Below are 26,790 nucleotides of genomic sequence, written 5' to 3' on the forward strand. Positions count from 1 at the left end.
AATAATGTCTGATAAATTAAGATAGGTCTTGTCGCCTGGACAAATCAGTTCCAATGCTTCCAATGCTAATCCAGCACAATAAGAGTGGGATAGCCAGTTAGCTCATGAGCTCACAACAACTAGCAGCAGCTTCCATAACATTAATGGTAGCAGTCAGTGGCTAAAGCAGTTAAACTGATGATTCCTGTAACGTTAGCTATTTTGCTGCAATTAGTTAAACTTCTGTTTCTGGACAAAGGTAAGGGATAAACCCAGATAACACAAGGCTAGCGGACCTACAGCGGGTCCCCGATGGACAAGTTGGCGGACCTCCGGCGGAATATAACAAGGCTAGCGGACCTACAGCGGGTCCCCAATGGACGAGCTGGCGGACCTCCGGCCGAATCCGCTGGCGGGTTCCTGGCCATTTGCACATCGAATGGCAAGCGATAATAATAAAGCGATAATAATCTGGCGGATTATTAGCACCAGGGACAGCGGTCCACTAGTAATCCGAAATGACCGCTATTGCTCCACCACCCTTCCACCGGTAGTTTGTCTATATCCTAGGCCCATTGGCCCTAGGCGTATGGATTTCTATTGTTAAATTAACTTACTCTGAAAATTTATTTATTTATTTAGAAATACATGTAAATTATAGCCTAATATAGAATGGGTAATTACTGAGACACTGTAGTTATAATTTCAAAACAGGAGTATTTAAATGTTCACTTACTGCACATAAATTCAATAACTGACAGCACCACCAGGTAACCACATTTTACATAGCTTCTATAACATCCAGTGTCAAAAAAAAATCTTCCCCATCGGGGCTTGAACTCCTGACCTTCCGCATGGGAGTCAGGCGCTTTATACACTACACCACCGAGGATCTGGAAAGTGCACCGTGTCATAAGCTGTGTTCGGAATCGCTCCCTCGTTCCCTCACTCCCTATTCCCTATATGGGGTTCACCATGTAGTGAACTACCTAGGGAACGGAGAAAATGTAGGGTACATGCGCTGTTCCCTGCAAATCAAGGTGAATTGTGGGTAATAAATAGTGGACTATATAGGGAACGAAAATTCTGTGGAGAATTCGGACACTACAAACAAAATGGCTGACGCCCCATATAGTGCACTATATAGTGAATAGGGAGCGATTCCGAACACAGCCATAGTGTATTTATTTTGGTGTGCTGGGACTACTGCCTCTTGTGGTGGCAACATAGAACTGCAGGTAAACAACAGGACGGAGGGAAAGAGGGAAGGAGAGAGGGAGGGACAACCAGACAAATGCTATCTATGGTGTGCTGGCTTACAGCCACGCACAAAAAATAATGAATGCCTGCACACAATATTTTAAAATGCTCCCAGAGGTGTTTATTTTGAAACGTTTGAATCCTTTATCAGGTCTGATTAAGATCAGACAAGTTTGATAAGGCCTTAATTGTCTCCCACCCGATTAAATCAGAGGGAAGGGGGGCTATTAAAATGTTCTGAGATTGCCAACAAGATTTACCAGAGGCCACCACTGGAGGTGTTAGCCACCATTCATTTTTCCCATTGCCAATACATAATGCTTTGTACACAAAAAAACTAAACTTTGTGTCTCAGTAAAAGTAATAGTCCTTTCTACTGAGGGGCCCTTCTACTTTCCAAATCCTCACAGAGCTCAGAGCGTGAGGAGCTTCCTTGCTTGTCTGGTCCTTGTTCTACACGTTAGGATTCTCATAGTGTAGAGGTTAGGTGCATTGTGGGTATAGTTATGATTAGTTATAATCGTATTTTCATGTGTTCCACCGTCAGACTGTTTGTCATGACTATAGGTGGAGTGTCTGTGTATGTCTCCATGAAACCATGTCATAATGAACCCATGGCATAATGATTCCTGCCCCTACACTTGGTTTCACTAGCTTCTCAGACCTAATGGCTGGAGGGCGTTTTACTTTTTCCTCTTCTGGTGGTTGATGCCATTTAATATTATTTGTTCCTCATTGGTATTTGGTATTCTTCATTTCCTCAAATTTAGTTCTCCTTTTTGTTGCACATGTGTGGGAGTTGTGGAGGATTGTCAGCCGGAGACCGGTTGAGCTCATTCTTTAGCGTCAGCGGACCTGGCCAGTGGCCACGTGGCCAGATCGTGTGAGCGCCTTATTGGCTGGAAGTTCCCGCTGTCCCGGGCCGGTGCTCGTGTTGGTCTTTGTTTGGTTGGCTTTCGGTTGAAGCCATTAGTTGGTTCTGAGGTCGATGTGGCTGCCAACCATTATTGAAACTGTAGACAATAGTCAAATGTCTTTAAGAAGTGCCTGACATTTTTACTCGGCTAGCTATAAAAATGTATGCAAAATTTGCGTTCGTAGTTGCTAAATCTGTCCATGGGAGAAAAAAAAAAACTGCCGATATCTTAGTTACAACAAGATTGAGCTAGCTAGACAGTCTTGTGTTTATATGTGTGGTGTTTATTCAGTTTGGGAAATCCCACGATCTCTAAGGCTAGCTCAGGCTATGAAAAGGATGGCAGCCATTTGACTCCTGTAGTCCGCTCTCAATAATGGTTAGCATATCTCAACATCAACCTCAGAAGTAACTAGAAAGGGTGCTGAGAGCACAGGCCTCTGCAAATTAATGCATTTTGTTGAAGTAACTCAGTTGAAATGGTTAAAGTCACACCTGTTTGTTTATATATATATATATATATATATATATATATATATATATATATATATATATAATGAGAATCAGATATTATTTTGTTTGTAATGACAACATCAACTCACCGCTCTATGTTATGACAAAATGACAATATGACCTCACCGCTCTATGTTATGCTGGAAGGAGGCTGTTTATCTGTCTATCATCCTAAATACCACTTCAGGGATAGTTATGACATAGCTGTTAAAAGGGCAAGTGCAAAAGTTGAAAGGAGACATTGATGAGTAGTTTCCTAACTGATATAGCAATGTGCAAAAGCTCCTTCTATATTTTGCGACCTGCAGCTATTGTTCGACAAAAAACTGAGCCTGCACTTCACTCAGGACAGGACAGGTCGCGGTCCCGTGAGACAACGATGACCTTGAAAACAGAGGGCTGGCTTTAACTGAACATCCATAACAGGGTACAGAGACAAGGATTTTTAAGAGGAAATACCTTTATTTAATTATTCTCTAGTACGGCATTCCTCTGTAAGCTTTGTGGAATTCATATTCGAGCAAGAAACAGACCATAGACTACTGTCAATGTTTATGTTATTCAATACAAAGACAAAAGCTAGGCCTCAGAGATGACTACCAGGAAGTGGCATCACCTATAAACCAAAAGGTGTTTTGGAAAAAATGCAATTCAAAGGAATGATGTTAAGCCAAGCCAGGAGCTGTCTACCTAAATTAAATGGCGAATCTGGACTGCACTTAACGCTTTTATCCAAACCACTTTACAATGGCCTCTATTTCACCCATTCACACACACATGGTAAATGGTAAATGGACTGCACTTATATACGTAGTGCTTAAAGAGCTTTACAATGAAGGCCTCTCATTCACCCATTCACACACTCATACACACACCAATAGCGGTAGCTGCCATGCAAGGTGCTAGCCTGCTCATTGAGAGCAATTTGGGGTTTAATGTCTTGCCCATGGACACTTCCACATGTCAGGAGGAGCCAGGATTCGAACCGCCGACCCGACAAACGTTGGATGAGCCGCTCTACCTCCTGAGCCACACCCGCCCCTGTCAAGCATCATCCAGCAATCCACTGGATTGTGGTTCGTAAGTCGGCTGTTCAGGACCAACGGTTGGGAGATGACAGTCCATGATAGGCCTAGCCTCCGTTACAAAACATTTTGCTATTTTGTGCCAACTAAACCACCTAACACTGTGCCTCCATGGACGCCTCCACCAGCTGCAGTGAGTCGTGGGCACTGGGCACACACACCTGGGGGAGGAGGAGGAACAGGGGGAAGCAGGAGGAGAGGCTGATGGCTACCCAGCAGGAGAGCTACTGCTGAAGCGGGCAGGGAGGCAGGGAGGCAGGGAGGGGCAGGGAGGCAGGGGTGGGGAGAGAGGCAGGGGGAGGCAGGGGGAGGCAGAGAGGCAGGGAGGCAGGGGTGGGCAGTGAGGCAGGGGGAGGTAGGGCAGGCAGGGAGGCAGGGGTGGGGAGGGAGGTAGGGGGAGGCAGGGGGAGGCAGGGCAGGCAGGGAGGCAGGGGGAGGCAGGGCAGGCAGGGAGGCAGGGGGAGGCAGGGCAGGCAGGGAGGCAGGGGTGGGGATGGAGGCAGGGAGGCAGGGGGAGTCAGGGGTGGGCAGGGAGGCAGGGAGGCAGAGGGAGGCAGGGGGAGGCAGGGCAGGCAGGGCAGGCAGGGAGGCAGGAAGCAGATGCCCTCTCAGCTACCTGCGCTGCCCTGCATCATACCAAAGCCCCAACATCCCTTGTTCTCCTGGCTGGAAGAGTGCTGGGCAGACTTGGCCTCCTAGGAAGACATCCATTGTGAACTTGCTCTAACACACATTATACTGACTAGGACAAGCTTTCCCTCAGCAATAAATACAATCATTAGTAGGAGGAAGTTGAACAGAGGCTGTAAACATTGTTGCAGCCATACAAGTGAACATAGAACAGAACATGATCATAAAAGGTGTGTGTGTGTGTGTGTGTGTGTGTGTGTGTGTGTGTGTGTGTGTGTGTGTGTGTGTGTGTGTGTGTGTGTGTGGTGGGAGGAGAGGAAGTGGTGATATGACTTTATCAGCCTCTCTGGAATATAGTTCAGGCTACAGCGCCTTAGCCACAAAGAACACAGCAAGATGATTTCTTGTCTGAAATAGTCATAATCACAACTGTAGTAACGTTATGATTTAGTCTACATCAGAATTTACTGATTGACAGACCAAAGCATTCAGTCAAAAAAGGGGGGAGACGTAAAGCATTGATACTGTTAAGTCTTGGTTATAAAAGAATGAGTGTGAATGGTATTAGTAGATAACGGAAACATAATGCGCGTTCCAGGAGAGAACATGATAGTCAGCAGAGTGCGTGCAGTGACGTGAGTCGGCTGCAAACATGTCTGGGGAGATACAGTAACGTTACGGTGACATAAAGTAAATCATTCGATCTTCTTTAGCCAAATAATTTCGATTTTGTTTCAATCAATGTCCATGAAGTCGCGAGGCTGTTCAAGTTTGATGAAACTTCCTGATTACTTACCCCACCTACTACTGCATTGTGCAACGTTCTTAACTCGTGTTATGCATGGTTTGGTGTGTCAGTGCCGGATATTTCAGAAACTTAACCAAACATTGCATCATGTCACAAGCTTGTACAGAAACCACTTTTGGATAGCTAGCTAGCATATGCTTGCCTCCGGATTAGCCTACCGAGCTAGCTTGACAACTTTGACATGAGACAAACTAGCTAACTTGACATTGTCACATTTATTCTAATGTCAGCGTGCATGCTCTATCAAGTGTGTTACCTTGAACCGCATCCTCCATTCTCACGTCGGACGGTGTTACCGGAATTCTTTTTTAGGTCCAAAGCCTGCAGGTTCCTCTCTTCGATCCAAGAATGTTTTGCTCTCTAGCAACATGCTGGGAGACAGCGCCCGGTGGGGTGGGGTCCTCTGTGACGCAACCACGTCCAAGTGTAAACACAACGAGCACACGCTTTAATTCTAACAAGAAATTATATATATATTTTGTTACCGTTTTTGCTCACCAATTGCCAACAATAGCTAGTATACGCTATTAGAAAAAAATGGTATATAGAACAATTTGTTAAACAATTTTGCAACAGCCATCTGAATCACTTTCATAGGCTCCCTTATGGAATTGATTTCAAACAGATTTTAAATCAATTCAAATCTATTTCGAAGTTCATAGTCTTAATCTAGATTGAGGTGAAATTTGGATCATTTAAGCATGCTTCATCTATGTCAGGCTGTCGTTATAGGCTACTTTTTCTTCTCTACGTTCCTAGATAAATACATGTTAAATTAATCTGAGACTGAATATGAAGGTATAATGAAAAGACAGATCAGAGAACAAGAGCATAAAATATGCATATAGATATACATAATTATCCACAATGTTGTATTTGCAACATGCATCTGCATGTAACAATAAATAAAACAACAAATCAAAATCAATCAATGCCTAAAATAGGCCTACGTAAGGAGACACTTATTGTATGGAGAATATTTTAATAACTCCTACAGATTTAGATATAAGCTTCAGAGGGCTTAGATAGGCTACACATCCTAGTATTACTCAAAGCCAGGGTAATATCCTGGCCATGTTCACACATTGCGAATAAAGCCCTTAATTTAACAACACTGAAACTGGACACCTACAGTATGAGTAATCATTAGAGAGAAGTCGGTCAGCTCAGTGAATGGGTCAGATGAAAGACTGCCACCTACTGTTGTCAAGGGAACGAGAACCCACAAGGAACACTATTTTGAGATTATGGCAGAATTATTATTTTTAGGCTAGCCTACGTTGAAAAAAGTCGTTCCATTAATAAAATAGCCTACGTAGTTAATATATTCTCAGAGTTGTTTGGATTGGACTAGGCTACAAAAAAGTGTTATTTGAAACGGAACCAATCAGTTAATTAAATGCAGCCTATTTATTTGATCAATAGGTCTTCTGCAATTTTACATTCATTTTCAGATTAAATTCAACTGGTCATGTAATTTGGGGGTTGCCTAATCGTTAAATGTAGCCTACCCTCAGGGGCGATTTTATGAAAACAATATATATATATATATATATATATCATTTTTTACAAAACGTTGCAGTTTTGAACAAAGGTTTTTGCTAAAGTACACTCAGAATGTTAATCATTGACCTGTGTCGCCACCACACCTTGGACGTCTGATCTGATCACTTGTTGCACCTATACTGTCTATTGTCATTCACGTAAAACAAACAAGGCGAGCGCTCGAGGGCTGTGTATAGCACCGAGGGCTGTTACCCCGGTTGACAGGAGGGCTGAAAAGCAGACAAGGATTTATAGGTTGAGGACAAGCGAATCCAAAGATTAAAAGCACCCGGAAAATGGGTGCAGCCACCGACACAAAAGACCCCTTGCTGTTAAACAGCACCCCCATCTTCCTTTAAATGACCCCCCCACCCCCTCCCTCCGACCCCCCTTTCTCTGGTCGAGGTGCATTGTGGGGAAAGTCGTTGCCATTCGACCTCTGCAGGGCCTGCGCTCGCGGACGCAGCTAGAACCCTCAAATTCATTATGCGTTTAAAACCTTTATTTATTTCCGCATAACCTACATACTCTCACCGGGAGGCCAAAGCGGAGGAAAAATACAATCGGATATTTATTTCGGAAGTTTAACATACACGGTTTATAGAAAACGAAATTAGTCGGTAAGAAATACTGTTAAGAAAGTGTAGATTCTAATATATTTAAGAAAATGTCCGGAGAGAGAAACCGCAGGTCGCTGGCTTTCCGAGGAGGTGGATTAGCCGTAACCGGTTCCAGTGGTGTCGGCGGGGGCAACGGTAACAGCTGGGAGGCCCAGGCCTGTCAAGACCGACATTTGAACGGGAACAGGCCGGATCAAGACGAGGACAGGGATCTGGGAGCAAACGGACCATCGCAAGGGAGAGTAGAGGGTGGGGGGTCTGTCAGCGATAGCACAGAACCAGAGGCAGAGGAGGAAGAGGACCCGGAAGGGGGCAGTTGGGTAGCGGGGGACGGCGAGGAGGACCGTGTCGGCTGGGTGGCAGTGACTGTCGGTGAAGACGAGTCCAGAGAAGGGAGCAGATGGACTGCCGGTAACGTTAACGGCCCGAACAGTGAGGACGGAGCTGGCTTGGGCAGCGGCGGTGGCACGGGATCCGAGGACGACAGAGGCGGAGCGGGGAGCGGAGCAGACGGGGAGGAAACGGCGAGTGCCACCAGGAAATCTTGGGTCGAGATGAGACCACAAATGCTGCCTCAAAAACACTCGCTGTTCCAGGCTTCGTGGTTGCAGGAGTTTCCGTGGCTCACATTTTGCCAGGAGACGGGACGTATGTCCTGTTCTTGGTGTCACAACATTGCCACTAACCACAATGACGAGCTGGTGAAAGGCAGTCGCAACTACAAGCGGGCCTTGCTGCTGAGACATCACCTGTCTTCTAAGCACGGCAGAAATGACCCCACCAAGCAGGTAAATTGATAACCGCGTCATTTACACTAGCTAGCTAATCATTTCTGTTGCAAATACGTTTCATGGCCGCCCGATGAGCTATTCATAGCGTTAGCTACTAGCTTTGTGCAGCAAGAAGGTTGTGATTAACAAGCTAACGTTAGCTAGCCTAGGAAGCCGTTTCACCACCTACAGCCAGGCTGACGCTAGCTGTGTGTCCCTAGCTTGCAACTAGCTAGATGCTAGCTCGGCTAGCTAACATTAGCTCGCTATGCTAGCTAGTGGATACCAAGGGACCAGCTAACTAGTTAGCCAGCTAGCTAATATATTATCTAGCTATGCGGGTTAGCATTTTACAGGGTGACTTTATACTAGCTATGCTGACCAAAACTAACCATACTGCTGGATTGTTTATTGATGTCAAAGGTTGGTAACGTAACGTTAACGTCGTTACCAGCTGTAAGTTACTAGCTAGCTAACATTATACCGTCACTGATCTACTATCAGTGTGACCTGACTATAAGCCAGGTAGATTTCTATGAACTGTATTTTCAATTAACGTAGCGAGCTAGCCGATGAGACTCACTATGGATCACTGACATTATCAGCTAGGTTGTTTTTTGTCCCTCTCACGATAGTCTCAATGACATGCACATACATTTAGCTAACTAAATTAGCTACGCTAGCTAATGTTTGCAAAGCCCGTGTAAACGAATTGACGGTAACCATTCAGTTGCCCCAGCAACCAGTCTGATCCTTGCTAGCTAGCTGTAGCTAGAGGTCACACAATAGCGGAACCGCTCGACCCAACCTTTGGGGAGCGGCACCCCTACCCAACCCCCCCTTGCATGTCATTTTGCTGCTGCTGGCTCGCAGTTGTGGATGACCTCTGGCGCATTTCTTCCCCCGTCCTTTGGGGAACTAAATTAGAGGCATTGTGCTAGAATGACTCCCCAAAATCCATAGATGGCGTGTCACTCGCTGGGGTGGAGAGAGGAGAGGTAAATCATGTTGCCTCTAGCTCTGACAGCAAGCCTGGCCCACAGGCACTTCTGGGAATAGTCTTTAATGAGTTCAATATGGATGGCAGTATAATATAATGAATGCCACGCCATCAGCTGACCCGGTCACACGTACATGTGGGGGTTTAATGTAGCAATAGATTATGGTTGTGCTACTAGACTGAAACTATATGTTCACTTGAATACAGAACTCTAGGGTTTGGCCTAACTCTTATCTGATATAAAGTCAAGCGGTACTTCCTCTTCAACTGTAACATGCGACCCACCAATAAAACCATAGCGATTCTTCAAGATGCAGACAACCCACCCCTCACCCTGATTCTGATCCAGGCAGTCAGGGGGAATTGGGTCCGTGCACAATTTGATTCTAATTTGTAAGGGAAACGCAAGAGGGTGGCTCCACTGTTAGTTCTTTAGTTGCCTACGTGCACACGCGATCACTAATCAGAATGACTTAAAGTGATCCACTAACTTGTACATCACTAATTGGTGAGGAGAGCGCTGGGAAGGATTACTGGATTGGTAGGCTAGGCTAGTCCGCCCTAGCAACAAGACCACCAGGTCAGTTAAGGCTGGTTTTGGGCCGACTATCCTCCCTTATAGGCTGACCATATACACATTTGTTAGTTATTACTTGTCCCTACAATATTGCAAAGATTCTTTTTTTTTTTTTTTTTTTACTATCCTTTCATCTTACCTTTCTGTTTACAACACTTGAGTCTCTATGTTCATAGTTTCTCATTCAAAGTTAATTCCCCCCCATGGTGTATTTTGCCATATATGGGGCTATAAACGCTGGCTGAATAATGCATAGTTCTATAAGATGCACTGTAGAGCTGGATCAGCACAGGAACCATGGCGTGAGTGACTGGTCCCGTCTTCACCCAGTCATTCCAGGCGTTGGGTGCAGCTGCACGGTGAACCTCGCCTGTGTAACTATGTAACTCGATTAGCACAGTGCCAGTCAGGAGACACCAGGAACTGTGGGTCTCACTGGAGGAGGGTGGTGTTGACCTTATGCCCTGATCTTGGGTCAGTTTCTTAGTTTTCGCCCCTAAACTGTTATGGTTAGGGTGTAGGTCGGGTCTGCTGATCTTAGAGCAGCGCCTGAAGACATTTTGTGCCCCACCTGTTTTTTCCCCCCACAGTCTAAGGTTGACACAAGAATCAGTCTCCTAACGCACATCGACTCCTCCCGTCTCTATTTACTCCCCTTTACCCTGGATGGATGTGTATTGGGGGGCACGTCGTTGTGTGTGTGTGTGTCTGTGTGTGTGTGTGTGTGTGTATGTGTGTGGACAATTCTTCCCTGGAATCCGTCATTGAGTCAGGCCCCTCTTTCTGCATTGTTAGGAGGCCGGGAGCCACGCACCCCCTCCCACACCTAGGGCCAAGCACACTAACGCATTGTTCTAGCATCTGGGAGACGGCTCGGGTGGGGGTGGGGGGGTACACTGGATGGTTAGGGAGGGCGCTGTGGCCTCGGGCATGGGAGGGGATGGAAAAACATGGGGGGGGTGGGGGTGTTGATAGAAACTGGTGTCCCAACACTGTTCCTGTTTTGTGGGGGACAACGTTACATCACACACACATGATCTCCAGAAGGTTAGAGGTATGTGTGTGTGTGTTTGCACTTTTGTGTGCGTGGAGCCAGGGATCAGTTTGGCCTTGGGGTGTGTGTGGTTTGTTTGGGTTTGGTTAGATATTGTTAGAAGATTACCACGGCAACGGTTTGTAAAAAAAACGATGCTGTTTCATCTATAACTCAAATACATCTGTGAACACTGACACATGCGGCTTAAGCCTTCCGATTACAACGGCAGTTTATGCCGTTGATTAAAATCTCGATTTACCACTTACGGTTAACTTACTTCAATGCAGCCTTTCATCATCGTGATGAAAAACAATCAACATCTCAACATAAATCGAAGCTACCATATTTCGGTCTGGATTAAAGACGTTCCCCCCCACCGGCTCCGCACTCTTATCATTCGAACAAATCTTACATTTGACTCGTGAGGAAAACCAGCCACGTCGTCAGAAGTAGTTGATATTGTGTCGCCATATTCTTCTCATCGGGCCCTGGCATGGACAGCCTGAGACGGTAGACTGGTCTGCAGCATCTGCTCGCCAGCGCTCGCTCGCTCACTCGCTCGCTCACACGTGGCACATCTGGGGAAAGGATGATGGACTAAGTCTAACTGGATCTGCCACTGCTGGTCTCCAACCAGTCTGTCCTAACATGACTCCTCCATACCCCCCCCCCCCATACACAAACACGCAGCTTCAAAGGCTACACCTGTGAGCCTGACTTGCCGCTAGCTTCGATTCTCCAGACGGTATTAGGAAATACAATTCTCCACTATAGGACTATGGCGTCTTTTATTTCCTATACTCTCGTGTTTCACAGTCGTTTAGGAAACAGGTGTAGCGACTTCCCTAAAAACCAGGATGTAGCCTCGCTCCACCTGTTTGTCAACCCCCAGGACAAACATGACTTTAGCCTGCTGGATTCGTTCCCGTCTATGTTTCTTTTCTTTCAAATCTTTCTTTGTGGTTCAGGCAGGGTGCAAACTCAGGCTCCCCAGAGCCACATCAACGCCCTCTGCTAGGCTCCCATATGGTCAGTCGAAACACACAGCCCAAGTAGCCCGCTAGCTACTCTTCAGGTCGAGATCATACAAGCAAACCACAGGAAGCCATCTGTGATCGACTCGGTTCAATTTCCCTACTGGTAAATCTACCCAAATCCTACATTTTTGGATAGCGAGCAGGGCTGGTTTCTGGACTGGCCGGCGGGGGGGCGGCGATGAGGACCCACTGCAGTTAGTCCGCTCCAGGTCTTTTTGGTTAAGTGAGAGCTCTCTGAGAGGGTCCAAGCCCTTGTGTAACAGGAGTCAGTGTGAGTGCAGCCGCCATAAAGCCCCCACAGTGAACACAAAACAGAACACCAGTGAACAATGAGCCTGGGGGAAGAGGACAGGGTTTTGTGAGGGTAAATGGGGTGACCTGCCTGAGCTGTGTGTGTGCGTGTTTGTGTGCGTTTGTGTGCGCATGTGTGTGTGTGTGTGTGTGTGTATCCTAGGCTACTTTCTCTCTTGCGGTAGGTTCTTGTATGGCTCGCTGGCAAATCGCCTTTCTCTCCGTACCATTCTCTCTATCTCTCTTTCTCTCCGTACCGTTCTCTCTATCTCTCTTTCTCCCCGCTTCTCTCACTTCCTACATGTGTCTCTCTCCCTCGCTCCCGGACCCTTGTCCCTACCTCTTGCTCTTTCCCCAATTCTCTCCCCCCCGACTATCCCAGTCTACTCCCCGTCCTCTTTTTCACCCTTCTCTCAAAATCTCTTGCTTTCTATCCCTTCGCTCACCCCTTGGCCTTTCTCTTTTTCACTCGCTCTCTCCCTTCTGCCCTCCCTCCCTCCCTCCCTCCCTCCCTCCCTCCCTCCCTCCCTCCCTCCCTCCCTCCCTCCCTCCCTCCCTCCCTCCCTCCCTCCCTCCCTCCCTCCCTCCAGGCCTGGTGTGCCCTGCTGCTCCAGTGAAGGGCCTTGCTGCTGACATAAACCCCCCATCCTCCTCTGGACAAGGGCTTCAGTGTAGCGGGGTGGGGGCTGGGAGGGGACCTCAGAGAGAAATGGATTTAATCTGAATTACTCGAGCTGAAACCCCAGCTGTGTGGGTGTGTGTGTGTGTGTGTGTGTGTGTCTGTGTGTGACGGTGATGGGTGGAGGAGGAGAAAAAATGCGGGGCTTGAGCAATGTGAATTATTCTGGATTAGGACATCTGCTGTGTAATTCTAAAAATGAGACAGAGATGTATGCCAGAGAGTTCCAGAGAGAGAAAGAGAGAGAGTGTGTGTGTGTGTGTGTGTGTGCGTGCGTGCGTGCGCGCGAGTGAGGGGTTTTGTGCATATTAGACTTTGGTGTGTGAGCTTGTGTGTGTGAACATGCATGGATGTACTCCTCCTCTTGTGTGTGTGTGTGTACGCGCATGCGTGTGTGTGGGTGCGTGCGCGTGTGAGCGTGCATGTAGTATCCCGATCATTTGCATGCGTTTTTGTACTCGTCTTGTGTGTGTGTGTGTGTGTGTGTGTATGTATGTGTGTGTGTATGTGTGTGTGTGTGTGTGTGTACTGTACTCCCCCTCTGGTGTGCTCCGTACCAGCCTGGCCTGCTGCCCTGAGTGCAGAGAGGGGAGAGGGGGGGTTGAGGTGGAGGAACAGACGGGTTCTCTCCCTTCCTAATGACAGGTAGCAGGGCGGCTTTACAGGCACTTCACGTGCCCCCTCACATTCGATAGCAACTGGATATTCTGGGGAAAGGCTTCGCAAAGACAAATGTAAGCGGTGTAGCACTGTAATAAGCTTGTTCTAGCACGCGCCAGCACACACACACACACACACACACACACACACTGTATTCATTTATTTGAGAGGTGGTGTGTTTCTGAGGTGGTAGCGTTACCAGCCAGCAGCGTTACCGAGCCTGTGGAACCAGTTTCATACATGGTGCAGTGGTTTCAATCAATCAATCAATCAATCAAAGCTTTATATGTGTCGCCATGCCCACCCCTGGTCCTTTGTGTGTGAGTGTGTGGTCTGTGTGTGACTTTGGCTACATTAACACACATATGTTTTAATTTTAAAAACGGCGTTTTAAAACGAAAACAATCTCCGTCATCGGCACAAGCGTTCTAGCACCGTTTCAGTCCTTCTTCCATACTAACTAGGGCAAACGAGCATCATTTGAGTATTCTACTATACGTTCGGTAGGGCTCAATTCAGTATTCCAAGCGTGTGTGTTTTGTGTGTTTTTTTGCAAAAGCAGTAGGCCTACCTCAAAACTACAATAGTATCGGTATCAGGGCCGATACTGCACTCGTACTCGTAAGAATGTCCCGATACTCCAAACCGATACCAACGTCGTCATAACGTTACACTGAGTGACTCGCGAAAGTGCCGCTGATTAGAAGCGGATTTCAGCAATGGAATCAGCATGATTGATAAGATTGCTTGTGTTTCCTCCCTCACAGCAAAACACTGTGTCAGAGCAGGTCTCTGGTGAACGTGTATTGTCTGGCTGTGTTGCGCAATACCTGCTCAGAGAGCGAGGGAGGGACAGATCTCTTCTGATAATTAATTAGGCGGTGTTTTTTAGGATTTTTTTCAAAACTACTTGTGTTGTCAGGGGGCAGTCATGTCACAGATACATACATGGTGTCGACAGTGTTATCATAGAACACAGTAAGGCGTTTGTTAGTACGGTGCCTTTCTCTACACTGAGCTGAAATTAAACAAGTGCACAACTTGGGTAAATAAACATTAACAATAAATATTAACAATATTTAAAACATTACTAGGAAAAATATTTCCTACAGAAAATGTGTGTGAATGCCGAACAGCTGAAAATAAATCGCAAAAAGCATTGCTGAAAATGCATAGCCTAAATGTGAAAAATGTGCACTAACTGAATACAACACCATTTAATCCACAATACATAGCCTAGCATAGACTAAACTATTACAATTTATGTTGCTAGCTACAGCAGCCAAAAATATTTTCATTTCATCATCTCTCCTAGACAGAAGTGTCCGCTCGTTGCAATTTTTGCTCCATTGACTTATGGTAAAAACATTAGCGATCTAAAAGTCAGCTATTTTGGGTAATTTTGTTGTTTCAGGATGGGCGGGAGGTCCCGTTGGCAGGGTGGGCTGCCCCTCCAAGGCAATGGTAGGGGAAACACTGTCTAGGAATAGTGAAAATGTTTCTTAGATGAATATCTTAATCTTATTGCAAGTTAGAAACAGGGTTGTAGAGATAAAAGGTGCAAGATAACGTTTACAGGTGCATCGCAAAAAATTAGAATATTGTGAAAAAGTTAATTATTTTCTGTAATTTAATTCAAAAAGTGAAACTTTTATGTATTCTAGATCCATTACACAGTGAAATATTTCAAGCCTTTTTTGTTTTAATCTTTATGATTGTACAGTACGTTCATTTATACACTCACCTTTTGCACTAATTACTGCATCAACGTGGAGCGTGGCACGGAGGCAATCAGCCTTGAAATATTTCACTTCATGTGTAATGAATCTCTAATATATGAACGTTTCACTTTTTGAATTAAATAACGGAAAATAATTAACTTTCCACAATATTCTAATCTTCAGAGATGCACCTGTAGATATAGCCTAAGCTAGCTAGTTAGCTTACATTACAACATTTGCCTACTGGCAGCCAGCATCATTAGATAACTTTGAGTGCTTCACTGAATCAAAGCTGTGTAAGTTGGCAGCTCTAACCTAGCTACTAGACGCTATTTAGCTAGCAGCTAAAGGCTGCCGATGGCATGGCACATTGTTTGCTCTGTCACCTGTAGGCTTAATAATATTAGATTATGCAATGCTGCCACCTAGGGGTTGACAATGAGTAGTCAAGTACTCGTTAAAAAACACCAAAGAGTATTCGAAACCTGTAAAATGGTATTCGGGACAGCCCTAATACTAACACACCTGAAAATGCATATCATATGACCATTCAAGTACACTGGGCATGTGCGTGCCGGTGTAAACAGGAAGCAGATTGTGTATTCTGCGCTGCAGTTGGCTGCTTAGTTGCTGAAAATACTACTAAGGAAGAACAGCAATGGCGAAAAGTAATATGTCTTTTATTGGACCAACGGCGAGGTGTCACTGTACTTCCTATAGGCTAATAAAAGGTATTGATACTTAACTTAAGATCTACCTCTTTCCTACACACGCACTCACTCAAACAATCATATTTTAGGCCACCACTCAATTTCAAGTTAGCAAATATGCGCAAGTCGTGCACACTGCCATTTCACAAGGTCCATGAACCACTACTTGCAGTCACACGACGCTTGTACATTCAAATAACGTTTCCCGTTATTCCCAAATAATGTTGTTTTGAATGAACCACTGGTAGTCAAGACATCTTCGTTTTAAAAAAGTCTCTGTTTACTCCCTGACTGAAACGCAATCTGGAAGTTTTCAGACTAAAAGAATCGTTAACCAATAACCATTTTTATTGCCATGTAGTTTTACAACGTACTAGGAACTTGCTTTCGGGCGAGGTGCATAACATTTAGACAAAAACAGATCAGCAGAGTTTTCAAAAGGCTTCCCTCCCAAACGCCTGGGTAGTGTGGACGCTAGACATAGGCTAAACGTGGCAAAAGTTCTGTGTTTTAAAACGAAAATGTATTAGTGTAAATGTAGCCTTTGTGTGTTTGCTCCTGTTCCATCAGCCCTTCCCTGCTGTGTGTGTTTACGTCATAGTACACAAACACCCTACAGCTTAATGTTTGTCCTGTTAACCCTGTCTGTGTGTCTGTGTGTCTGTGTGTCTGTGCGTGTGTGCGTATGTGCGTGTGTGCGTGTGTGTTCCAGGAGACAGAGAGGCACACGGAGGAGTCCCGGGGTGCAGACATGGAGAACGAGGACTACAGAAGCAAAGCCAACGAGAACTCCTACTGCTACCAGCTGCTGCAGGAGCTCGACAAGCAGCGCAAGAGCGGCATCCTCTGTGACGTCAACATCGTGGTCAGCGGCCAGGTGTTCCGCGCGCACAAGAACATCCTGGTGGCCGGCAGCCGCTACTTCAAGACCCTCTACTGCCTGACCAAAAGCGAGGGCAGCCTGGACCAAACCACCAGCACGCACTTGGATGTGGCGGCCGTGCAGGGCTTCTCCGTCATCCTCGACTTCCTGTACTCGGGGAACCTGCTGCTGACCAGCCAGAACGCCATCGAGGTGATGTCGGTGGCCAGCTACCTGCAGATGACGGAGGTGGTGCAGTCGTGTCGGGCGTTCATCAAGGACGCCCTCAACATCAGCATCAAGCAGGAGGCCCCTGACTCCGTGGTTGTGGACTACAACAAGCGGCGGACGGTGGCCAAGGACGGACACAGGGGCCCCGCCTCGGACCGCAAGCCCAGCAACTTCTGGGCCACCAGCATCCTGTCCAAGCTGTCCATCAAGGCCAGCGGCAGCACCGCCAGCCAGAGGAAGCGGGGGGAGGCGGAAGAGGAGGAGGGGGGGAGTGGCGTGAAGGAGGAGCCCAGCGACGTGGAGGTGTCGGCGGGCATGGGCGAGGGCTGCGCCCTGGGGAGCTCCGGGGGTGGGAACTCGTCGTCGGCGGAGGAGAACGAGGGCGGCACACAACAGCAGAGCAGGCCAGGGCCGGTGTTCGTCTGGAACGAGCCGGCGCCCGGGGCAGCGGCCGGCGGCGCCGTGAAGAGGGAGGCAGCGGCGGCACGCTCGGAGCCCGGGAGCGGGCGGCGGAAAAAGCAGATCACGCGACGTTTCGTGTACAACATCCCGCCGGAGCCGGAGGAAGGGTTCGACGAGGGCATGTTCATCCAGCCCTCGGCCTCCTACCCCCGAGAGGACTTCTCCTACCTCTCCGAGAACGCAGGTACCTGCCTCACCCACACTGGCGCTGCTCTCTCTCAGATTGTCTTATCTCATTGTTGAAAATATCAACTCGACTGTAAAGGCAGCTGTGGGTTCCTGGGCAGCTATTCTATCAAAACAAACTTAGTGACGAGATCATAGACTGGAATTTATGGAATGTATTATCACATTTTTGCGTTGGCATATTCTGCAGCAGTCGCGACTCGCTAGACAAGCGCAACATTGAGGTTTCGCAGTACTCCTTGTCCGTGAACGGGCCGAGAAAAAAACAAAATCTTGCCAGTCACATTATTAGCCGCCATCGTTAGCCGCTCGGCCTTCCTATTAGGTCCGCCCACTCGCTCTCTCTAGCTAGTTAGCCAGCCAGCCAGCCGGTCAGCCCACCCACACCACAGCACTCTGGCTTTTCTCCTGTCCTAGGACCTAGCTGTCAGTGCTTCAGCTCCGTTCAACGCTAGCGCTGTTGCTGCCCCCATTAAGCATGGTATGGAATGATGATGATATCATGTATTAAGTGGTGCGGTATGGAGGGGGGGAGAGGAGGGGGCGGGGGGGCGCGGCGGCCTAATGCGGGTTAATGAAGGGAGAGGGGAAACATTCTTCCCTCAGGCTCCTTAAAATGCGCCTCAAATGCGCTTAGCTCGTGTTCCTCTGGCCACTTTAATGTGGGAGCGGACTGGGGCTGCGGCCCCTCGGGAGCCAAAGTGCGTGTGTGAGTGTGCACACAGCCCAAACACACAGGGAGAAGAAGTGTTTGCATGCGTGCGCCCTTGTGCATACAAGATTGTGAATGTACCTCGATTCCTAGTCTGACACCCCGACTCCCCACCTTCTGGAGGCTTGGCCTCGGTGTCTTTTTCCATCAGACCCTAAGTAGGTTGTTTTGCTTGCTTAACCCAAGTCAGTGGGAAAGTGGGTTGGGTCGTGGTATCTTGGGTGTCTATGAGCAGAGAGTTGGAGAGTCTCTTCCTCTCTTCCTCACCATGCAGCTAGCTGGACTTGTGGCCGCCTATAAATTCTTGGTTCTTCTCCAAACAAGGCGGTTGGATTGTTTGGAAGGGTAGGCAGCCTGGTTGCTTCCCCCCACACACACACGCACACACACATACACACGCACACAAACGCAAACACATAATAACCTCCGCACTCAACTGCAGCTCTTGGGAGGTGCAAAGCCGTCGTGGGGGGGTTGTCCCTTCCCTCCCTAATCCCCCCTAATGCACTGGGGCTGTCCTCGCCATTCCAAATATTGACCTAGAGAGAATGGGGGGGACAAGGCACAGGTACTTACAATGGCTCTGTGGGCCGAGGCCAGCTGACTAATAAAGGCAGCGTGGTGTAAGATGAGCTTCGCCCTGTTATTGTCTGATTAACCTCGAAAGCCCCCAGGGCGGGGTGGGGGGGCGGGGCGGGGGGGGGGGGTACAGTAGGCGGAGGCCTGGGAAAGCCTTTTACATACAGTAGAAGCCAGGCTGGGCTAATAGTGTGTGTGTAGTTGTGTGCGCTGTGTTTACCTGGGGATTAGCATTGTCTTCTAGACGGCTGTGACCGAGGGGGCCTGGTCTCTGTTTGTGGAAGGTGAGGGGGGGGGGGGGGGCTGGTCTCTGTTTGTGGAAGGTGAGGGGGGGGGGGGCCTGGTCTCTGTGTGTGGAAGGTGAGGGGGGGGGGGCTGGTCTCTGTGTGTGGAAGGTGACCGGGGGGGGGGGCCTGGTCTCTGTGTGTGGAAGGTGACCGGGGGGGGGGGGGCCTGGTCTCTGTGTGTGGAAGGTGAGGGGGGGGGGGCTGGTCTCTGTGTGTGGAAGGTGACCGGGGGGGGGGCCTGGTCTCTGTGTGTGGAAGGTGAGGGGGGGGGGCTGGTCTCTGTGTGTGGAAGGTGACCGGGGGGGGGGCTGGTCTCTGTGTGTGGAAAGGTGACCGGGGGGGGGGCTGGTCTCTGTGTGTGGAAGGTGAGGGGGGGGGGCTGGTCTCTGTGTGTGGAAGGTGACCGGGGGGGGGGCCTGGTCTCTGTGTGTGGAAGGTGAGGGGGGGGGGGGGGGCTGGTCTCTGTGTGTGGAAGGTGAGGGGGGGGGGCTGGTCTCTGTGTGTGGAAGGTGAGGGGGGGGGCCTGGTCTCTGTGTGTGGAAGGTGAGGGGGGGGGCCTGGTCTCTGTGTGTGGAAGGTGAGGGGGGGGGCCTGGTCTCTGTGTGTGGAAGGTGACCGGGGGGGGGGCCTGGTCTCTGTGTGTGGAAGGTGACCGGGGGGGGGGGCTGGTCTCTGTGTGTGGAAGGTGAGGGGGGGGGGGGGCTGGTCTCTGTGTGTGGAAGGTGAGGGGGGGGGGGCTGGTCTCTGTGTGTGGAAGGTGAGGGGGGGGGCCTGGTCTCTGTGTGTGGAAGGTGAGGGGGGGGGGGGGGCTGGTCTCTGTGTGTGGAAGGTGACCGGGGGGGGGGCCTGGTCTCTGTGTGTGGAAGGTGACCGGGGGGGGGGCCTGGTCTCTGTGTGTGGAAGGTGAGGGGGGGGGGGGGGGGGGCTGGTCTCTGTGTGTGGAAGGTGAGGGGGGGGGGGGGGCTGGTCTCTGTGTGTGGAAGGTGGCGCAGCCCCTCTTATCAAGTCTCTGTTTGTCTCCCCACCCCAGAGCTGGCCAACCAGATCCAGTACAGCCTCATTCAGGACTCCCAGCAAGGAGAGTCCTGGGAGAATGGTAAGGCCTGAGTACTGTCCCCTCACCCTCATCCTCCTATCATCTTCCCTGGGTCGTCACTTCAGTCAGGGGACTGCTATCTGTTAGGAAAAGCTTCCGGCAACTAGACTCTGACACCATTATGACAGTCCGGAGTATTTTATGGCTTGGCTAACGTTAGCTGGCTCGCTACGAGATCGTAGAGGCGCATACAGGCGGCACGATAACACTGACATGACGCGACCTGGAAATCGCTCTATCGACCGAGATATTTGAACTTCATCGCTGACACAACTACAAACGTACACTGTGGGCAGAAAAACATTTCTTAATCCCCGAGCCCTAATTTCGTCACAAGCCTCATTTGTGAGCTCGTTAAGGTCCCACAACCCTTGCACTAAGAGACCCAGCTGGCGGACAAGCCACGGTGCACAGGTGACCTGCCTCTCGTCAACCCCCCTCCCCTAGCAACCCGCCTGACAACCCTTTTGTTGTGGGCTCCTCTGCTCAAACAAAGAGCAGGCCCTACCTCCCAGCTGGCAGCGCTGGAGAGAAGCACGTAATACGGACAAGCACACACTTTCGTGGCTTCCTCAAATCAATGCGCAGCTTGTAGCAAGCGCAGCTATCTTGATGACGGGTGAGGCGAGGACATTTTGTTTCTTACAAAAAAGGGTGATAGTGGGTCCGGGCCCCATGTTCACGGTCGCGACGTTGCTTATCGACTGCATCAGCTAGAAATGTCTAATTTCTTAGAATTGCTTTATTAATATACAGTATGTCCATAATGATATGGCTTCCTGAAAAGATACAGTATAGATTGAGGTATAGATTAAATATTTTGTTCAGCACAAGTTATTCTGCTGTTATTATTCGTTATGCTGCAGTGTAATGGCAATTGCAGCTGAGGCATTACATTGCATTACACAGAAATCCCCATTAGCAATTTTGGGATGGAAAATCACATTAGTTTTATTTAGTTAGGTCCCCTGGCAGTGTTGCCATGGAGATTGACACAGTTTCTCTACTTAATGAGGGTAACTCCAGGTGTATTTTCCCCTCATAAAAGCTAGTCAACATAATGGACCCCACCCAAACCCTAACCCCCCCATACACACACACACACACACACACACACTAGCTCCTCTAACCCTAGCCCCTCCACACACACACACACATACACACTTCAGCTCCTCTACCACCACCCCCCCCCCACACACACACACTCCAGTTCATCTAACCCTAACCCCCCCACACACACACACACACACACACACACCACACTCCAGATCCTCTTAAGAAACCCAGGCGGCTTTTCAGAGCATCACCAACTTAACTGGTATTCCAGATGGAAAAAGTAATTTTCTTAAGAAAAAAGTAGAAGCAACCTTTTTCAAGACACTAATTGAATCTGGAGAATTGTACAGAACCATATGAAAGGGATACATTCATAATTAAAATCCCGCTTTAACTCCCATTAATAATTACACTCCCATTTTTCCACAACCCCCCCCCCCAAAACCAACCCCAACATTGTCTAACGAGTGCATCCACATCTGTGTCTCTTTGTCTCAGGCGAATCCTCCGACATCGCCCTGAATAAGCTCAAGTGTCCCCACTGTAACTACATCGCCAAGCACCGGCGCACGCTGAAGAGACACCTGATCATCCACTCCGGCGTGCGCTCCTTCAGCTGCGACATCTGTGGCAAGCTGTTCACCCGCAGAGAGCACGTCAAGAGACATTCCCTGGTGAGACGCTGGCTACGGAGGTCCAGTCTGCACGCATTTCTTTTAGGTTTTACTGTATATATTGGTACACACACAGTTGTTTCCACCGTCGCTTTGCTCATACTTTTTCAATCTTTTGAACCATCCTCATATTATCGGTCACCAGATGTTTGCAATAAAGCACGGCTTGACATTGAATACCAACTGTTCCCTCGCACCCTCTTACATCGGCCTCCTGGTTTCTCTGCCCCCCCCCCCAGGTGCACAAGAAGGATAAGAAGTACAAGTGCATGGTGTGTAAGAAGATCTTCATGCTGGCGGCCAGCGTGGGCATCCGCCATGGCTCGCGGCGCTACGGCGTGTGTGTGGACTGCGCCGACTCCCACCAGGCCACACAGGAGGGCCTGGATGCCATGGAGGGCCTGGAGTTCGCCCGCGACGACGACTTCGAGGGGGAGGGGGACGAGGACCTGGCGGACGAGGGGGAGGAGCCCAACGACAACGACCAATCAAACTGGGAGGGTGACACAGGTGCCGCCCTCGAGGAGGACTAGCTCAAATAAAACGAAACAAACAAACCAACAAACAAAAGTAGTTCATTCAAAAAAGTAAAAAAAACGAGAAAAAAAAACTAGCTGGTAAACAATCAACAACTCCAAAGTGCTATCAAACCTCGAGGTTACTTACACGCATGAGTGTAAAACAAAGAGAAAAAAGCTTTGGTAGAGAGGGACTCCAAGATGTACAGATATTATTATTATAACGTGTCAGACTCTGGGCCTAGCGCCCATCAGAGAAAGATTTAAAGATGAAATCAGGTTTTTCAGTGATGTATTTTTCTTTCTTTTTTCCGGGGGAGGGGCAGGTGGTGTACAGAGTTTAAAGTTACTATAGGCCAATCATCTTAAAAGAAATGTTAATTATTTAATTTATGAAGAGAAGTTATTATGGTCTTATTAAATGATTTTTTCTGTTGTTTGTGTCTGCTAGCAGAGGTTCAGTCTCAGTTTTGACTGTGCTTTCTGTCAAATCTGAGGATATATTGCTATAGGCGCGCGTTTAGAAGTATGTTCCACGAAAGAGCATTATAAGCCGACAAGAAGATTTTAATTGCTCTTTAGTTATATACGTTTAGATGCCCTGAAGAATATTATTATTCTTTTCTATTTTCTTTTCCCTGCACAAATCTTGGAACCAAAAAATCTGTTTTGTGACTCTAATGTACCACAGCCATATTTATAATTAATTTAAGAGGGCTGTGATATTGTGCCAAGCAGAACGCACACCAAGATTTTGCAGGAAACAAAAACTACTGAAAATGCTTAAGAAAGAGACGATTCTGAGCGTAGAAAAGACGTTAAAAAAAGCTAAAGTATAAGGGGAAATGTTATTGCTAGCTTTATACGAATCACAGCGTCACAGTAACACTTTATAAAGCATTTTGACTTTCACTTAAAGCTTGAATTTTGCCAAATGACGGAAACGTTTGGTGCTGTAATGCTTGTCGCGAAATACTGGACCTACAGGCTGTATATGATGTTTGTAATCATAAAGCTTAAACTGACTCAGTTATATATTAATCAGCTCTCTATAGAACACTGTTGTGCTACGGCGACTATCAGGTATGCTTTGCCATTGTTTTTTTTAAACTTTATTTAATGCACACACTCACATACCATTTTATAAAAACTACCGGCAGTACTTGTCAATGACGTAAGGACCTAGGTTGAGATAGATACCTGTATACTTTGTTTATATTAGGTACTGAGTATATATTGTTGAATCACTTGAACGTTGGGTGTGAGAGATTTGAAGAGTGTGAGAATAACTCATGATGTGGCAAAGTCTGAAAGAGAAACTCCATTTTGATGCGTAAAAGGTAAAACATTTTAAAAATCAGTTTATTTAATTTTAGAATAAAAGTCTTTATTTCGTCTGCCAGGTAGGAAACACTTTGTTCAATATAAAGTGAAGCTCTATGGCGCCTCATAGACATGCACTTACTACTTTGCGTTCATTAAATCATTTTTTGTTTGATGTTTTCTTGCTTCCCCAAAAGCGGGTCTGAATGGAACTACATGAAAACTGTTGTTAATTCTTCCATGCGCAACCTTTTTATTAGACGTTTTGTTATTTAATATTATATTGACTCCAAAATGCAATCAAGACTGTTCATTTCTATTTGTCCAACCAAAATTGATGTTTAATTATTGTTGAAATAATGTATGAGAAAGCCAGGTTAACTATATAGTGTAGAGTTCCTTGCTTGTGTCTGTATTTGTCAGATTTTACATGTTTTTATGCTACAAATCATTCACTTTACCCTAGATGCATATATTGTTTTATTTGTCCTTTGATGAGAGATGTTTCTTTTCCTTTTTTTTCTCATTAAGCACATTTTATAAAGAAATATGGATTGTTTGCGGGTTAAAACCTTGGAACAGCAGTATCTGTTCATATGCAGTGGATATATTGAAGTGCTAATGACTCAGATGTTTAACTCCCTTTACTATCAGTGGAAATGTATTTTAAAAAGACATAGAAAATCCTCAACATGTTCCTATTATTAAACTTCAAATCACTGTGGGAGGGATATATATATATATATATATGAGAATATACGTACACCGAGCAGTCTCCGCATTAAAACCACATGGCTAATATTGTGTAGGTTCCCCTTGTGCTGCCAAAAGAACTGACCTGTCAAAGAGTTTTTAAAATCATATGGAAATATTTAACCTGACGTGCCAGGTGGTTTGCTTCGCATAGCCATCTGGGAACTCTCCGTTGGAAACTGTTTGGGAAATGGCAGACAATTGGCAAGTGATTGGATCCTGAACCATCAGTCTATCACCTGTTAACTTCAACTGCTCCTCGCTGTTGTCACACCTTTTAAACCCACCCAGCGTAGCTGTTTGTATTTCCTCATAGAATGCTGATCGGCTAGATCGTTTTCTGATCTGGCGCAAACGGATCTCTATGGAGTATCCATCTAAGCTTGCGAGATCAGGATGGTCTCACGAGGCTAGGAAATAATTCACCCTCTTAATATCTTAGCTTTTTATAGCCCTGTAGCAATCAATAATGTAATAAACGACCAATAATGCAATCTATTTCAAAGTGTTTATATAATAAATACCAAGTGTTAGTAGTAGTTATCTTCAATACAAATATACAGTAGATACAAATCCAGATATACCAGAGGATCCCTTCAGAGTTAGATCCATGCCTACACTGGTCAGAGCTGTCTTGGCAGCACGAGGGGCACCTACACAATATTAAGGTGCTTTTAATGTTGTGGCTTATCAGTGTATATAAATATTAAGATATTATTCACCTAGTCGATTTACTCAAAGGAACAGCTCTACAGTTGGCTGGTTCTAAACCTTGGCCTGGTTCTACGTGACCGAACCTTCCACTGTCTCTCCGTTCACACGCATGCTCGTCCATCACGCCATCCTGTTGTTTTGATACTATACCATCCTACTGATTTTACTGTTTAACGGATGATCTACAGTTGACCTATTGTTTCGATTTAATGCTGTTATTGTTATGCTCTATAGACAAATACAAAAAAACAACAACACTACAGATGAGGCAGAGGTTTTTTTTCCCGGCTGTATTTTTTTACGCTGTTAAAAAGGTGTATTTTTCAATTTCTCTACAGTGATGCAAACCGTGGGCCTTCTCTGGCCTGCTCTGAACACAGTCAGGTTACTCTTTTTACGTTTTTATCAAGGTTTTCAGGATGAATGCATTCTCCTTTTCTCTGTTTCAATTGTACTACTGTTCCTTCTCTATAATACATTTTACGAATAAAACTTTGATATTGCTTTACAGGTCCTCTTATTTATTTCCAGATGCGTTCTGTCTTTGCCCAATGGCCGGTTTTAATGTTTAGCATCCACTTCTGAATTTCTCCTCTCAAATCCAAAGCTAGTAGCTCACTTTAAACATGCATAGAGAAATTAGTGGGACATTACATAATCAGTTTGATGCACATCCAGATACTTGAAGTTACCTTTGGTGTCGCTTTTTTTTTTTGTTGCTTTCTGTGGAGTTCTTGTGGCACTCTCTCTTTAGACCCTGTGCTGCCATCTAGTGGTGAGAGTTGAGTCGAGAGGTGCTTGTTTATTACTAACACAAGATGGCAGCACTAGACCTCTAACCTGTTTTAAAGTAAGTTGATCAAGGCAATGCCAAAAGGTGCACAGATATGCAGCAATAGGCAACACAATTAAGTTTATTCCTTATGCTTTTGTTCATTGGTGCCAGAAAGAGTGTGTTTTGTCCTCCGATGTTCAATTAGCAGTATTCACTTCATCGCTGGTGTGTCACTTTTGTATACATGGTAATGCCATGCAAAAGTCGAATCATCATACAGTCAGTGTGAAGGGCTTCAACTGCATGTCTGTGTGGAAAATGTGTGTGTGTATGCATGCCTACTTCTGTGTGTGTGTGTGTGTGTGTGGGGCTTGAGTGTTTGTGTATACACACATGCATACGCACACCCATCAAACAGGGCTCCGGGCAGCCCCACACACTGGCTCATTCTTCTGTATGCATGTGAGAATGGAAGGGAGAGGGTGGGTCCATTCAGGCCTCTTTGTGGGGGTGTCTGTCAGCGGTGTTGTCTGAGGGCAGGCACCATTGTACACGACCGCTGCTCCGTATTGACACAAGACCTTCTCTCTGCGTGTTCCCAGGCTCGGCCCCGGGGACGGCTGAAACGGAATCCTCCCAAGCACGGGGGAAGTTGGTTTTTGCACCCCCCACAACACCAGCCAACCCCCCCCCCCCCCACCACCACCACCACCACTCATGGACCA

General features: G+C 47.1%; 2 protein-coding genes across 2 annotated transcripts in view; one reads left to right on the forward strand and one right to left on the reverse strand.

Moving 5' to 3' along the window:
* Nucleotides 1-5,572, reverse strand: part of tpd52 (tumor protein D52) — a 29,803-nt gene extending 24,231 nt beyond the window's left edge. The window contains exon 1 of the mRNA XM_084455214.1: nucleotides 5,448-5,572. Coding sequence (XP_084311340.1) covers nucleotides 5,448-5,466 — 19 coding nt within the window. The 5' untranslated portion in view covers nucleotides 5,467-5,572. The remainder of the gene's footprint in view (nucleotides 1-5,447) is intronic.
* A 1,755-nt stretch (nucleotides 5,573-7,327) lies between these two features.
* zbtb10 (zinc finger and BTB domain containing 10) lies at nucleotides 7,328-25,689 on the forward strand. Its single transcript, XM_084455732.1, has 4 exons — nucleotides 7,328-8,144; nucleotides 16,550-17,576; nucleotides 21,807-21,982; nucleotides 22,222-25,689. Exons 1-4 carry the CDS (start codon nucleotides 7,404-7,406, stop codon nucleotides 22,513-22,515), a joined length of 2,238 nt encoding a protein of 745 aa, XP_084311858.1. The 5' UTR covers nucleotides 7,328-7,403; the 3' UTR covers nucleotides 22,516-25,689.
* Nucleotides 25,690-26,790: the final 1,101 nt, after the last annotated feature.

This window comes from Borostomias antarcticus (assembly GCF_949987555.1).
Source record: "Borostomias antarcticus genome assembly, chromosome: 21".
NCBI classification, from domain to species: domain Eukaryota; kingdom Metazoa; phylum Chordata; class Actinopteri; order Stomiiformes; family Stomiidae; genus Borostomias; species Borostomias antarcticus.

Coding starts and splice junctions, on each gene's coding strand:
- zbtb10 (XM_084455732.1), top strand. CDS start 7,404: ATGTCCGGAGAGAGAAACCGCAGGTCGCTGGCTTTCCGAGGAGGTGGA. Junction 8,145..16,549: donor GAAATGACCCCACCAAGCAG/GTAAATTGATAA, acceptor TGTGTGTTCCAG/GAGACAGAGAGGCACACGGA. Junction 21,983..22,221: donor ACGTCAAGAGACATTCCCTG/GTGAGACGCTGG, acceptor CCCCCCCCCCAG/GTGCACAAGAAGGATAAGAA.